Raw genomic sequence first — 16,472 nt, forward strand, 5'->3', positions numbered from 1 at the left:
AATACAGACTAAGCAGCGCAGTTATGTTCAAGATTATTGAACTGCTGAAACCTAGAACGCCAGACCTTGCGCAGCTGCTCCATCCCCACACATGTGCAAGTGCTCTGATCACTGCACCTCTTGGCCTCGGGTAGCTACCAGGGGGTGATTGCTGTTGCTGTTGGGGTGTCCCAAAGTGCCCTGTCACGATTCTTTAGACAGTTCTTAGATGCCATACTCGCACACATGTCCAGATACATATAGCTTCCCAGGAATGAGGAGGAAATACACAACACCAGATTGGACTTCTACAAAATTGCTAACTTTCCCCATGTAATAGGGTGTGTGGACGGGACACATATACCCATTTGCCCACCTGTAAATATGGAATATGTGTTCCACAAGAGGAAATGTACTCACTCACTCAGCATCCAGGTGGTATGTGATGCCCATAATGTAATAACTGATATAGTGGCAAAATTTCCAGGAAACACACATGATGCATACATATTCAGGCACAGTGGGATACACCAACGCCTAGAACGTGGGGAGTTTGGTGAAGGATATTTATTATGTACTGTGTAGTACACACCAATGTCATAAATACATGTCACTGCATAACCATGTGAAGCCATTCTCATATCTGCAGGTTTGTTCCACAGGTGACAGTGCATATGCTCTGAGGCCATGGATACTCACACCATAGCTAACACCTGCCATCAGAATGAGAGGCGCTACAACATTGGACATCGGCGAACCAGAACCGTCATTGAGAGGACCTCTGGCATGTTGAAGTCATGTTTTCGATGCCTGCACAAAAGTGGAGGGGCACTCCAGTATGCCCCAGAGACTGCATGCAAGATTGTGGCGACATGAGCCATCCTACACAATATAGCAACCAGACGTGGACTACATCTAACTCTAGATGACACAGATTCGGAGGATGAGGCACAAGAGCCACCACAACGACAGCCTGGGGATGGTAGAATCGCAATGCAGGGCAGACGGAGACGGGACCACATTGCAACTCACTACTTTGGCAGGTACATGGCAACTGTTACAGCACTCACATATGTAAGACACACATAGCCAGGTTGTGCAAAAAACATATCCCTTTAAGGTCAGGAATGTAATAATGAACTGTTGACGTATGACAGGCAGGTAGTTATAGTTGCAAGGCGGCCAATCGACTGACTCAGCCGGTCCAAACGGGAGCAGTGTTGCGCTCTCTGCGCCTTGCATGGGCCCTATCCACTACCATTTCCCTGCATAGGTCATTACAGGCGGTGGTGAGGTTTCCCATATTGTTGTTTATGGTGGTGAATTGTGTTTCAACATTGGCAAATCCCTGTGAGAGGGTCTGTTGTAGTCTGTGCAAGTTCCTGTTCATTAACCGCATATGTTTATTTTGCAGGTGGCGACTGCTCAGTAAGGATGCCTCCAGTCATCCTCCTCACCTGCTGACTGTGTTTGATGTCGCCGTCTCTGCCCAGACCCAGCTGATCTATGTGGCCGACTCACAATCATCTGTGGCCCCGGTGTCAGGTTGCCTCAGTGTCCACATCTGTCTCCTCGGTGGTCTCACGTGCCTGGTGGACAAGTGGTGTAGTCATGCACTCCCCAGCAGATACACTGGCCGCCTTGTCTGCTGTGATGGTGGCAGATTCATCTCCCTGCATACTAGGGTCATCGTGGATACTTGTGGGAGACCTGTGGGACACAGGGGATACACTGTCAGTGCCTCTCATATGTGTGGTGTATCAAAATAAATATTCCTTCAAAAGTTGGACTACTGTACTACATTGCCCATAATGCATTGTTATGTAGGTTGTAATATAGGCATGGAACAATTGTGGATGATGCATGCTTTTGTGTACTGTGGTTGTGTGCATGGTGCATTGAATGGTGTAAATAAGTGAGATTTGCTACTTACTTTTGGATGTTCCCAGTGCTGAACTGTCCAGGTCCCCAATTCCTACGACAGCTTCCGGCTGAAGTGTGGTCTCAATGGCTGTAGGAGGTGATTTGTGACACAGTTGCAATTTGCGACTCCGGGCCACACCCATGTGCTATTTCGCAAATTGCGATGAGACTCCGCACCGAATTGCAAAATGGATTTGCGATTTCTACTTACATCCCGTTTTCGCTATTTCCGACACGCAATTCTTCAGCTACGTACATGTAGCCCAAAAAAAATCTTAAAAACAGCAACCCAAATTGGCCATTAACTGCTAGTCTCATTTTGGTATGGGTCTTCAACAAACACAACATAACATGAATCTGTAAAGGGCATGCTCACCCCTTGAGGTATATTGTTGCTGACTAAGAGAGGTTTTTGGTTACCTAACTCATTTTCTCGACCTTAGAATGACAGGCTAAGTGGGTCCACTGAGATTTGAACATGTAACCATGATGTCAAATACAGATCCCCCAAAGTGGATACATTATTCAACTGAGCCACCTGGACTGGTCCTGATATTTTATGTTCTGTCCCAGATTTAAGAAACATACTGGAAAAGGAAGACAGCAGTCTCAAAGAAGCCACAAAAAAACGCATCAGAAGAGGCAAAAGGTTTGATATAGCAGCAACAAACCTTGAATACAGAATCAGAGTGCTAGAAAGGAAATGGCAATCCTCATACAACAGAAGGAACAAACTAACACACAAATGACAAATAAGATACTACAAGACTGCATTAACGTTTGAAAGACCCAATGCAAAGGTATAATTACAACACACTACACAAAAGAATTATTACAACTCCCGACCAGAACGTAAAAGCCTTCCCCCACCTGTAATTCAATCCAACACTGTGAAAACATGTCAACCCCTTCTCAGACAAAACAAACATCGACCAGCAAACCTCCACCAAGATGGCCACCAGGATGTCATCTTCTTCACCAAGCCATTCCCCCATTACTCATCCATCCTTTTTCTAAACAATTTCCACCCTCATCTGACAAGTTAACTGCCAGCCGGAAGGCCAGACCTCCCACTTACAATTATCATGCCCTAGTATCCGGACTGCTTAATCCTTCATTCACCTGCTACCTCTAACTGACTAATTACACTTATATAGCGCCACTATCCTTTCTGTGCCCCTCGAGCATACAAAAACGTTTCAGCCACCAATTGAAAGCTTCCCACACCAAGGACATTTTAAAGGAATCGTCACTCAACCAACTAAGAGAGCCACAGACCCTACAACATTCTGTACATTAGCACACTGTTGAATCGTGCAGCCTTGCGAGCGAGAGAAACAAAATGAGAATGATAAAGAGAGAGAAACCTTTGTACGGCTTTTACTAACCTGATTACAAAACAGTGAATGATCACCACGTTTTTTTTTTTTTAAATCACACAATGTCAACCTCTTTATAGTACATTTATTAGAATTCATGATTTAGTCTTAGACATTACTTAGCTGATAGGCTTTTCTTCCTTTCTAGATACACTTGTTTTACAATATATTCTTAAAACGGACTGATGGAAGGAAGGCAATCAGACAGACATTTCGGTTTGATCCTGTGGAGCACCTTAAGAAAAGAACTTAAAACTACATTTAAAATGCATGCAGTCACAAACAAATGGAAATGCACCATACACCACTTTATAACATTGAAGTATTTAAAAAATATCTAAACAAAATTCAGAAAGTAGCAGTGCAGAAAAAGGCCGAACACCTGGCAGTGCTTGGGGTAATGATAAAAAGCAGGGAACCCTTGCACCCTATGACATGATGCGGTATTAAGGTTGCAGTTAGGGTTCTATTTTAAGCCTCATGGTGTAAATGGGTCCTTTGCGGAGTCAGACTATGAATGTCCAATAAGATGACCAAATGGGATCTTCAAGGCTTTCTTTATTCTGAAGTCAGTACACCACTGAGCTAAGCAATGATAAAAACATTAAATAAATAAAACACCAAAGGTCTTTTGTCCATGTTATAAGAATGACCAGTCTGGCATTTGGTGCACTCCATTCGAAAGACCTGCACCACACTAGGGTTTTTTTTTGGCAAGAAGGCAGACACGCTTTAAGGGGTCCAGACATGTGACTGATCCCGCTCCACCTCTAACAGCCTCACAAAAGTACAAACCTAAGACTCCCTTTGGGTTTCTCAGTTAATGCATCTAAGAAACACCTAAAAATTAGTAAATGTAAAGTTTAAAAAAATGGAACTTGTACGTCAGTCCAGGTATGAAAGGGGGCTTTCTCCACCATGGACCTAGGAATCATAAACATCGACTCTTGATTTGCAAAGGGCTTTGTGACCTGAACAAGAGGTGGAAATCTCTATAGAAATGTTGCAATACAGTACAAGACAATACGGATGTATGCATTCACTTAAGCTGGATCACACTCACCAGTCTCGGCAAACAGAAAGTACATTCTGGTGCGTTTTTGAAAACTATACGTAAGAGGTTGATTAGGAGGGCACGCAGGATATTCAAAGACATCCTAACTGTCCTTTCTCCTGTTACCCGCTATTCCTCTCATTTTCAAAGGCAAGACAAAGTTTTCACTGCTAAAATTAAAACTGCCAGCCAAGAATCCATCACTCAGCCCAACCAGTGCTGACATCTACAGACCCAAGAGTGACAGATTGTATGTTTGTTGCCAGATGTGAATACTTTTATGGTGCGATGTTAGCGTATTCCTAGGCGAGTGTATTGATGGCTCCATGGGTGAGTGCTTGGGTGGCTTCACAAGTGCCTGGGTTGTTCCATGTGATACCTTGATTGCTCTTAGCCTGAGTGTGTAGATGATGTGAGGTGTAAGTGCTTGTGTGGCTCCTAGTGCAAGTGATTGCATGGCTTTTTGTACGAGTAGAGCTTCAGTGGCTTCTAGAGTAAGTTTGTGGAACCAGATAGATAGTTCTGAGTGAGCCCGAGCATGAAGAGACTTACTTCAAAAGGATAATCAGCACTGACTAATAGCCTGCAGAAAAGGTAAGAGGCTGCTTAACTGAAGTTCTCACTCAGTCCTGCAGCTTACTGAACCCACATCATGCTGAAGCTCAGACATCCCAAAACAGATCAACTTAACCCACTCAGAATGTTCCATATCCTAGAATCCTTATAAACCCAGGTCACTGAACCTTTCTTAACCTGAAGCCTTTCTAAACTGGACCCTGGTGTCTTCTTAATCCCAGCAATTCTGCCAAATCTAGGACTTATCTGCAACTAAGACCTCTTTGAAATTAGGATCTTCATGAACCAAGTAGCATCTTAAATGGGTTAACTCAGCATCTGAGCCTCTGGTGGGAGAAAGGGGAAGGTGTAGGAGACGTAGGTTCTGTTGATGTTTTTGATCCTTTGAACTAAAACCCATTACCCCCTCCCCACTCTGGGGAGCTATCAGAACCTGAACGCTGCCCAAACCCAGTTTCTTCAAAATTGGGTATTTTTGTATACTTTTAATCTTTTGACCCTGGGATCTTTCCAAACATGAGAGCTACTTGAACTTTCCTTTGAATCTGAAATTTTCCATAATATGCAAGCTTCCTAAAAACTGTCTCTCCCAGAAACCTGATGTCTCCTGAACCAGGGACCTTTCTGAACTTGGCATGGAGCTATGCTGCACAGTCTCTCAGGAGGATTCTTCAATGCTGTAGGTTCACTTTACAGCGGCACACGAAAACATGCCCAACCAAAACCCAGGGAACCATCTCTGCCTCCCAAATATGTGCAACACTGCACTGAAAAATACACTGCATGGACTTTCAGAAAAAGCAACTCAACCATTACCAGTGGAATTCTGGTGACATGCTAAGCCCAACACTACGGCGCCTGTCAGCAGTAAGTAAAATTATGCACCTGTGGTTAGTAGGAATATGAAGCTCAACTTTACAACTGTGGAGAGCATCACAGTAAACACACACCAAGAGAAAGGATGGTTTTGGTGGAAGTTAGTGGAGGTTCTCCTTGATCAGCCTGATGTATAAGCTGTAAGCCAACCATGCCTACCAAATACATTTACAATGGAACCCTTAACCATCGATTAGTATATCGATCAATGAATATTTATCAGCCCCACAAATGATCAAAACCAGTAATGATTTGGCACATGCTGTAGCAGACTATCCTTCCTTTGAGATGCAAAGAAAAAATACGAAACACTAAACAGTTCACGGTGGTAGAAAACTGACATAGGTGGCACTTTGTTAGCTGCAGAAATGTAGCACCCGACATCTGCCCTTGAACTTCTCCATCCAACACGCTCAGTGGCTGGCAGCATGTGTTGGGGTACTTGGTTGGCGGAGGCCAATGGTTGAGCACAGCCAGCCTGCAAAATCCACTTCCTCCATTTCAGATTTCTTGATGAAGTTGTGAACCTGGGGGATGTGAAAGAAAGAGGAGTAGTTCAAAGAAAAGCTTCATAGTACTAGCAGAAGCAAGGTAGCTTATGAAAAATATCAGCAAACCAACAGGCCAGTGGCTCTGAGATCTGATGTATTTAGCTCTGGCCTTAACAGATTTCCCGAGGCACAGGCCAACTGTGGCATATGTCCACCTCTACAGCACATCTAATTGCCTTTCATAAAAAACATCTCACTTTCAGTGGCCTGAAACACCATATTATCAGCTTCCATGTCACTGAATACCTCCAGCTGATCACAAACAACAAACATTCCCAGTTGTAATTGCATGTGTGGCCAATGTACTCTTGCTTGATGCAACCCAGAGCTTAGATCAGACCCGTCAGGAGAAGGATAATGTTATTTACCATGAAAGCATCTGTTTGCGGCGTATAATGCAGTACAGTCACATGCTCTGCACACCTTTACCATCTAGTGTTGGACTTGGATGTTTGCAAGTGGTTTTTCTTTGAACAAGTGTTTCGAGTTAGGAGATATGGTGTTACTTCTCCATTAGTTGGCAATGTGCACGGGCATCAACTTCATTGTTAGCTTGTCTTTATGGGTAGCGACACCTTTTCACGGAATTAAGTGGCCAAGTACACTTTGAAAGCCAATGCTCTCATGTTGCAAGTGATGATATTCACAAACTTGGCAACTTGCTTTCATTGTGCTTCCTGATAGCCAGGTTAATAAAGCAAGTACCACTGAGTCCCATTTTATAAAGCCTAAACTGACACACTAGGAAGATTAAGCACTCAACTTTCACAGAAAGTCACCAAATGTCCACCTTTATCTCCTCCCTACACCCATGAAATACTCACTTGTACTCAGTCCACTTTCCTCTAGCACACACACACACATAATACGTTTTCTTCTGCTTTGGAATTTTAGAGTGGCAAAGACACCTTCAGGTTTATTGCTTTCCATTTGCTTATGCAGTGGCCGAATAGGGGCCATCTGGTCTGATTTAGGAAGCCATGTCTTCTGCAGAGAAAAGCAGAAGCTCCACTAGGCCAGCCACATCTCCACAATGTTTTGCAAACTTTGGTTGCTCTCTGCTCTGTTTGATCACACTTGGATCCATTCAACCTTACAGAATTGAACTGTGTAAGTCATAACTTCTCGAATTACAGGACACCTGTTACGAGTGTGAGCCTCCAGAACATGGAGGTGGCTGTAACCAGACGTTTAGATACTCAATAAAGAACAGTCCTACTGGAAGTATCATTGCCCTCCAAAGCTGAAATCAGGGACACAGGGCCTTATTTAAAGTATTCGCTGACCCTAACAGTGGTGAAGATCACTTCCTCCACTACCCTGGCTGGACTAGCCCCCACCACCTTTAGAGATCTCTGCCGTCCCTGTAGCTATCTGCCTTTGGAGGAACCGTCAACACCACAGCTCCCATGAAGGCACTGAATGTTTGGTGAGTGGCCACCATTTTTTAAGGGGCAGCTTAGCAAACGTAATTGTTTCCTAAAGAAAACCTATAGTGGGATTTTGTTTGTGAAAAAAAAACAAAAAAACTTTCTACCAGGGTGTGGGAGGGTCGTTTTGAAAAAAATTTCTTTCTGGATCGCCAGGGTTTCCCCACAGTATGGCGAATGGTCTGATGTTCTTACACTGGCAGCCTCAACTCCGATGGGGGCACCGCAAACAAACATGATGGTCAACTTGACTAGCACTAAAACAAACGGAACAAGGTACTCCATCATGTTTGTGGCTCATGTTTACTCTTTAAAGCTAAATGATGACTGGTATGGGTGAGCATGCACCTAGGAATTAGATAAGAAAACTGAAGTCACATCGCCCTACTATTCAACATCTGCCTGGCTGAATTTTCTTTTGCCTATGTGGTCTCTCTACCAGGGGACCAGATACGTTCTATGTGCCTCGTCCCTTTCCCAATGCCCATACGGGAAAGCAGATATCTGGTCCATTGAAGAGACTTTTTATTGCTTTTAGACTGGAACCTTTGTTTATGTCACTTGAATGGTGCCACCAAGGGACTGCATTCCTGTTATATAGCTGACAGTCTCATCTTGCGCCCTCAGAGAAGAAAAATCGCACAAGCTCACTCCTGATAGTGTGCAAACTAAAGTAAGCCCTCCTTGCTACAGATTCCAGCTTTTTGAGGTTACCAGTACCGATATTAGTTAGGGACTGGACTGACAATCTTGCCAGTCCTATAGGAGCACAAAGAGGAGATTGCTGGTCAGACTTTACCATAACTCAGAGGAATGGGCACTGCCTGCCACTTTATGGTAGTTTAAAGAGAAAAAGGCTTCCCCACAGAACAAGAAGAATACAAATTACAAGAACAATGCTTTGTTTCGGTTAAAAAAGAAAAATAGAAAAAACCCACATGATACTTGGGGAGGAAACTATCAGAAGAACTGAAGACTTTCACTCCACTCTAAGTGCGACCATACCAGATTTTTCCTATAGCAGCAATTAGAAAACCGTCCCAGTTTTGGTAGATACTGCATCTGACCGGATCCTTTAGACCTTCAGGCACTTTAGTGCTCTTGTGCCCAAGTTAGAAAGAAGATACATCACAAGAGGCACTCAAGATCCCCTGTGGGCACTGATAGCTGACCTAACTATTACTTTGTCATTTTTCGGACTTCCCTCCGACACCAATAGTTCTTCGAAAGATGCATCCCTCGTGCAGCAGCAATGAATGTGCCACTTTGTTTGCTGTAAGGGTGGCCAGTTGTTTCTAGGAACAGATGACCTCCATGGCCCCATATCATTTCTTCTTTCTTTCGAACATTTGACGTCTTGGGGCATAGTCAGGAGGGTCTTCAGGTCTCTATGGGCTCCTCTTTAATGTTTATTTCTGACCCTTCTATGATCCACTCGACCAGTATCCCGTTCTTTTGTTATTCAAACATAACAGAGTGGGTACCCATCAACATTACCCACACATGGATGTCTTAAGGCTGTCTCAAATTTAGACACAATAAACACCTCCTCGCACAATAATCCATCCTTTCTTCCTCTGCCTGCTTATCCTGAAAACGATCTACTGCCTTAAAAGCCCATCTCAAAATGGAGGATGCTTTTTAAACTCTTCGCCCTTATGGCTCAGCGCAGTTTGTTAAATCTGTTTTATTCATCACCTTATGCTTCTCTGTTAGATCCTACACCACATCTATTGGGCCACAAGAGGCACCATTATCCATACCTTAATGATTTGACGAGTAGGCAACGCCAGTGTGTTAAATTCTTGAGATTGTTGCTAAATACTACTTATGTCTTCAAATGGTTCAAAACACTGCTGTTTATCGGACTTGAAATTTAGTAATCAGACACTGGATGTCTGCTGTCATGGCTGCCTCCACTGCCAGTCCAGAAGAGATCAAATCTCAGGCTGTGGCTCTTCTTAAATATGTGTTCAGTAACATTCCATCTAGTTAAAATCAAAAGACTTGCAGCCTCAGATATACAAGCACTCAGAGGTCACTGTAAGTGGGTGAAAAGCAGTTTACTCGTATTAAAACACATGTTGGGGAACAGAATACATTCTTTAAGTAGGGGCCCCCATGATGTAAAATGATTCAGTCGAACCTATCTAGATTTCAAATGAAAGAAAACCCTACACAATTCAAATTTCAATTAATCAGCAACATGCATCAGAAAGGAAAGCAGCACTAAGAAGGGGAAATGCTGAGACAATTTTTATGGCTACATCCACGTACTGACACTAGCCAATCTACACACATCACTCTCAATGTACTTCTACACATGTCACTTACCATTAGTTGTTTCAGGTCGGCTCGATCCGCTGGGTTTTTCACCAAACTGAAACAATAAAAAGCAAGAGGTTTTATATGTATCACTGTATTTTTTGTTGAATTATTTCAAATACTTTATAGAGCACTGAAATGTTGCCTTTGCACACATTTCAGGGTGTTATCCCACTATGAGCATGAGGAATAGGTCTGGGTTCTGTTGGAGACCCAGTGGGTTCTCAATTTGGTGAGGTCCTTTCAAACACTGCCCCCCTCACCCCCCCCCCCCCCCCCAAAAAAGAAAACAAAAACACGCTTTCGAGAAGCAGTGCGAAACCCCTCGTTTTCAAGCCCTGTTTCCCTTCTCCTCTCAGGGATCCTCTTAGAGTGGACACATATTGCCCAAAGGATTCGTTGCACACGCCAGCCCTAGTGACAAAGCTGCAGTTGCTGTCTTAGGCGCATTACCATATCTGATATGGCCTTCAGATGACGAGAGAGGTACTCTCATTGATATTACTGTATCTGACTAAAATTTTATGGGTCAAAGAAGTTACTCTAATGGGCAGCACAGTATCTGGCAGAAACTTCACACATAAATTGAGTTTGCTCTAATGGGAATTACCACATCCAAAAAGACCTTTACAGGCCAATAGAGTTACTCTAATAGGAATTAATCTTTCAGACTTCCCTTAGTTGGCCAACTAATGAGTTCTAATGTGGATTATTGTATTGGACAGAATCTTCATAGATTGAAGGAACCATTCATGGGGTAAGGTTACTCTAAAGGGCATTACAGTATGTGACATGACCTTAAAGATCTAATGGGCACTGCTGTGTTTGTCAGACTTTTCATAGGACAATACTCCCGTGGCATTACTGAACCTTACAAAATATTTCAAAGACCAAAGTTACTTCAAGGAGCATTTGGGTACCTGATAGGACCTCTTTGTGTAAATGGAGAAACTCTTATGGACCCAATTGTACCCACTCAGACCTTAAATGTACCAATGATAGAGGGTCAAATTGAAGAGACGAATGGGAATGGGACAGTCACAAGACCCTTTCTCTCTGTTTTCCTCTTGTTCTCTTCTGTCTCCTTCTCCACCTCTTGCTACTCACGTTTAATTATGATTTGCTATAGCGATCCCTGAGCCGCTACCTCCACTTTAGTCCCTCTCTTATCTGTTGCTCTGTCATCTCTCTTTCTCCACTGCTCACACTCTTTACCTCTCTCTACTTCTCTTCCTCCATGTAACATACTCTTACCTGCCTGCTTTTGTCCATGCTGCTCTCTGCCTCCCTAGCCACCTCACCTTCCTCTATTTCATCTCTCTCTAGCTCTGAACTGTTGTATGCCATCCTTCTCTACCTCACAAATCAGTAAAACCCCAACTTTCTCTCTCCCTTTCTCCCCATCTCTTTACCTCAATTTTTCAAACACACCCCACATTAGTGCTTAATTTAGCTGAAAATGGGTAACAAACTTAAAGCTGTTCCATACATGGGCTCTAGAATACACCTTGCTCAGGACCCCAAATATCCTCAAGATAACACTGCCAAACGGCATTACTATATCCCACGGGACCTGCCCTAGTGCAGTGGAAGACTTATAATTGGAATAATACATCAATGTATATATATATATATATATATATATATATATATATATATATATATATATATGTATATATATATATATATATATCAGGACCTGGGTTCAAGTGATGAGTTCCAACGGGATTCTAGTATTGCACATGACCTTCAAAGAGGAGTATGAAAGATGAACAAGTTACTTGCCTTCGGTAACGCCTGATATGGTAGAGGCAGGATCCAGATACCTTACCTTAGAATTCTCCCCCAGGTGCCAGACTGGATCCAGAAATGTTTTTCCAGCACTACCTCTGCGCGTCAGAAAAGGGAGTCATCGACTCCATAGAGACGTCGTCCACTGGAAGTGATGTTGACCAAGTCCATATAATCCCCTCGCTGACGTCAGTTTATCAGTGACTGTTTTCCGTGCCAAAAACTCAAAGCCACTTAAAGAAACAGACTTTGGAAACAGTGTATCAAAAAAGAAACATCTCTGTGTCAATTAATTATGAACTCTCAATGAAGGAATCTTAATGCCAAGAATGGGATCACCGACAGAGAAAGAACTGTAAGTGGAGTCCCTGCCCTTAGAAATCAGTTTGCAGAGCAAGGAGGATGGGTGGGTAGGTAAGGAATCTGTGACTAGAACATATCTCCTTACCTTAGAATTAGATACCAAAGCAACACCATCCACTGAGGTGGGTCTGCGGACCAATTTCAGACAGGAAATCCTGCAGGGCCGATGGGCAAAATGTCCATCACAATGGACCTGACTGTTCAGATGCTAAAATTAGTTAAACTAGTGCAGGGAAGCCACGGTGCCTGGCATATGCCTGGCATATATCCAGGAACGGAACTCTGCAATCTAATGCAGTGTTTGCAGATCTGACTGGTAGAATGAAGACGCAAGCCCTCAGGGAGTTGCTTCTTGCCAATGCATAGCAGATTTTAATGCAGATCACAAATGATCCTACTAAAAATCACTGACTAGAACAAGCCAGTGTAGAAAAGAGACAGGATACTCCTAGGAATTTAGGTGAGTAAGAATATATGCCACACCATAAGAACTGTGGAAAGGACCACATTCAAGTAAAATTATAACAGCATTGACAAGCATGGGAACAGCATTACCATGGCAGTGGAACAAACGTGTACAAAGACAACAGACAATATGGACATGAAAACTACCTGCACCCAAGGTAGGACTGAACCCATGTAAGGCCAATACATGGAGGCCCAGAGTCAACAGGCAATGCCACTGAGCTATAGCTCTTTGCCACAGAAAGCCATTATTTTAGCCAAACCTGCTCTGTAAAAGCATAGATAACGAGGAACTCAAGAACCTATATGTGATGAAGAAATCATTGAACAATGCTTTAATAGAAATATGGGGAAGAGAACACCAACAAATACTGGTCTAGAAACAACACTTGTCCCAAGAAAAAAACTGCCAGAGATAATGTTAACACGTCTGGGACCATCTAGAAAGTATAAAGCACAAAGGAGGAAAAGAAAGATGATTGTCTATATAACAACAAAAGGAACCACACACACACATATATATATATATATATATATATATATACATATACACACACACACACACACACACACACACACACACACATATATCTGCCACAGACAGAAGCCGCCACTATGGTGATGTCATAAATATATATGAGGATCGAGCTGAGTAATCATCAAGACAGTACTTATATAAGAGGATGGAGTGTGTGGAGGATATCACACACACCAGTAAAATAAAGGCTGCAGAAGCACTGAAACCAATGCCAACTGACTGACTTGCCCACAATCGGGTTGCTGATATCAAAAGCTTAAAAGAAGACAGCAGGTGTGAAAAAATTGGACGAAGTAAAGAATGTAAGGTAAAATACATAGTCCTCTATGGATGAAACCCCACAAAGTGAGTGTCCGCAAACTGAAAACAACGTAGTAAAATCTGAATCAATGAAAGAAGTTACAACCTATAAAAGAGCAACAATTGTTGATTGATTATAAGAAATAATGTTCCTACAGGAAATATGAAACATTAAAACCACTGGACGTTATATGACAAAGCACATCTACTGCCTTCATTATACTAATATATACAGGCATCTTCTGAAGGAAGTGAGGGCCACAGCAAGAGGGGAATATTCCCTTAAGAAGTAAGGAACCATAACAATAACGAAGAAGCATTATAACTACCCCCAGAGGGCTACAATTATTATGACACCATGTAGAGTAGAGTGAAAGGAATCAACCAGGGAGACTGTGACCGAAGGGAATAACCAATCCCCATTATAAACTAATTGCAAGAAAGACAGAACCACAATGTTCAAGGAACATGCGTAAACAACCAGGTATCCACCGCAAGATGGGAAATAGCCATCAACACAGAAGATTGCCACATGGCAGCGCCTTAAGAATAGATATATGTAGACATCTTGAGGCTGTGAGTGGTGTGGGGACTCTTGAACAAGAGGTGCCTGTAGCAGCAAAGTTACAGAACCTTGCCTCTAAACGATAAGTATCATACATCTCCTTGCCGTGAAGAGTCAATGTAATGACTAGACTGGCGACACAAGAGAAGAATGCTATGATCATGATCCTCACAGACTAACCTAGGCAACATGCCACAAACAAAGAAGACCAGCAAGGTACAAGGATGAAGGAAAAATCCCATTCTATAGAGAACACAAGAAGGAAGTTGAACCTGTGTACCACTAGTGCTGGGCGGACCAGCGGCAAGAGTCCATGCTGCTGAGGTAGAGCGAGAGCAACTTGAGAAAGAAGTGCAAGGACGCATGGATGTCAAATGGCGTTACCACTTGCCCCACTGCTCTGCATGGAAATGTAAGTATGACTTGTGAGAAGTAGAACAACCCTAGAAAGAGAAGCAGAAGTAATGCTTCAAAGATAAAAGCAAAGTGGTGAGCCATGTACAAAGGCTTCCAAGGAGTCATAATTATAAGGTCACTATAAGGGATACTAAAAGTACTACAATGTACCTAGCAATGCCTATAAGGCATACAGAAGGTGCTCCACCCAGAGCAGGGAACATACCATGTAGGTAACTATCTCTTGGGCATAAAGTCCATCTACAGAAAAAAAGAAACAAAAACCTGTTCTATCAGGTGTTAAACCCACTTGGGGCCACAAAGAAAATACCTCCTAAATAGCGGCAGTGAAAAGCTGTCATCGACAGGCCTTAAGAAATAATAGTAACACTTGAACAAGGCAGGAACACTCCAAAGGGTGCCACCAGAAGCTAAAATGGTTCAGATGAAGCGGAAAAAAAGGGAGGGTACAGGAATAGATATATTTAAGATACTTTTCCACAAGACTGTCCCTAAAGGACTGCAAAGCAGAATTGGCATGTGTGCTGAACAGCCAGGCGCCTTCGGAGAGCATGTCCTCCGGGGTGGTTTGGACAGCCTCCGAAAAGCTAGCGTGGGGTAGGAAGGCATAACGGTGCAGCGATACCGAATAAGCTATGGCTTGACCTACTGAGTCGGTGGTACCCATACCACATTTTATTGCAAACTTAGCTGCCTCTCACCCATTCTAGAGTGAGTTCGCTCTGGGTCCCCTCGATAAGTGAAGGCAGCAGGCGTGCCACTGAATCCCACAACGCATGGGAAAAGCGTCTCAGAATGCATGCAGTATTTATCAGTAGCAGCTGCCGCAGCTATCAAGGGGTAGTGGGACGACAGGGACGGGGTAATACATTTTTTTTTAAAAACAAAAACTTACCATTTGCCGCCGCCGCCGCCCTCTCCTGCTGCCTCGCTTGTCCTCCTTTCCTGTTCTGGTGTCTGCCATTTGCTGGGACACCAGAAGAGGCTCCCCAGCAATCCTGACGCTGCTTACATGCTAGACATAGCATGTAAGCAGTGCCAAGATTGGTCTGAGTGGCAGTGACTGCCGCTCAGACACAACCTTGGGGCCTGTGCAGTTTCTCTAGTCCGGCAGTGTACCGTCTGTGTATGAAACTGGTGAGTACTCAAGGCCACTAGCCTCACCCAGCTCTGTGAGGCGGCTGGACAGTCTGGTACATTGGGTTCCTAAACCCCACTCCTCTCCTTGACCTCCAAAGGCCTGTTCCTCTGCAGGAAAAACAGCAAGAGACTGTTTAGAAGGAGAGGGGAAGGTGTAAGAGCCGGATGGCACCACTGTCGTGCGCCTGGTGCCGTCGTCTCGGCATCGGAGTGGGTGATTGTCTCAGCATCGACCAGCGCCGCTGACGTCAACTGATCGAACTCCGGCATTGCGGGTGGGTACTCCAAAGGGTTGAGCAACTAAGCTGGCACAGACCCATGTACAGATCCAGAAGGCCTAACTGATGCCGAGGGCGAACCCGTCAGCGTGGATTCAGGTAGGATACCTCTCACCTCCTTGGGGCTCAAAAGCGCATAAGAGGGAGGTGGGGGCCCAAAGATGGCATAGAGGAAATTGTAGTAATCCCGCATCTGGTCAAGAGTTGCTCCGGTAGCAGGGAAAGCAGGGAGGCGCGGGTGGACTAATGCACCGACTCCTCAGCCAAAGGCTGGGAGAGGGCATCGAACATGCAGGACTTACATGACGTCGGTGGATGCAGCGACTGAGTGCCTGCGTTTCAATTTCTTATCCTTCGACTTTGAGGGAGGTGTACGCTCACGGGAACAGCTCCTGGATTGGTCTCAGATCGCTCCTGTGATCTAGAACGAGACAGACGATGATGTAGGGTCTTCAGCAGTTGCGCCGTCAGGATCTTCATGCACCGTTCCCTCACACCTTTGGGCGAAGGCAGGAGCTGCAA

The 16,472-nt window shown here is 43.9% G+C and overlaps 1 protein-coding gene across 1 annotated transcript in view; it reads right to left on the reverse strand.

Moving 5' to 3' along the window:
- Nucleotides 1–3,351: 3,351 nt before the first annotated feature.
- Nucleotides 3,352–16,472, reverse strand: part of MAP2K1 (mitogen-activated protein kinase kinase 1) — a 149,312-nt gene continuing 136,191 nt past the window's right edge. Inside the window, exons 10-11 of the mRNA XM_069222895.1 lie at nt 10,103–10,148; nt 3,352–6,314 (exon numbers count right to left, since the gene is read on the reverse strand). Of these exons, the coding sequence (XP_069078996.1) occupies nt 6,201–6,314; nt 10,103–10,148 (160 nt within the window). The 3' untranslated portion in view covers nt 3,352–6,200. The remainder of the gene's footprint in view (nt 6,315–10,102; nt 10,149–16,472) is intronic.

Source organism: Pleurodeles waltl, chromosome 3_1 (genome assembly GCF_031143425.1).
Source record: "Pleurodeles waltl isolate 20211129_DDA chromosome 3_1, aPleWal1.hap1.20221129, whole genome shotgun sequence".
Taxonomy (NCBI): Eukaryota; Metazoa; Chordata; class Amphibia; order Caudata; family Salamandridae; genus Pleurodeles; species Pleurodeles waltl.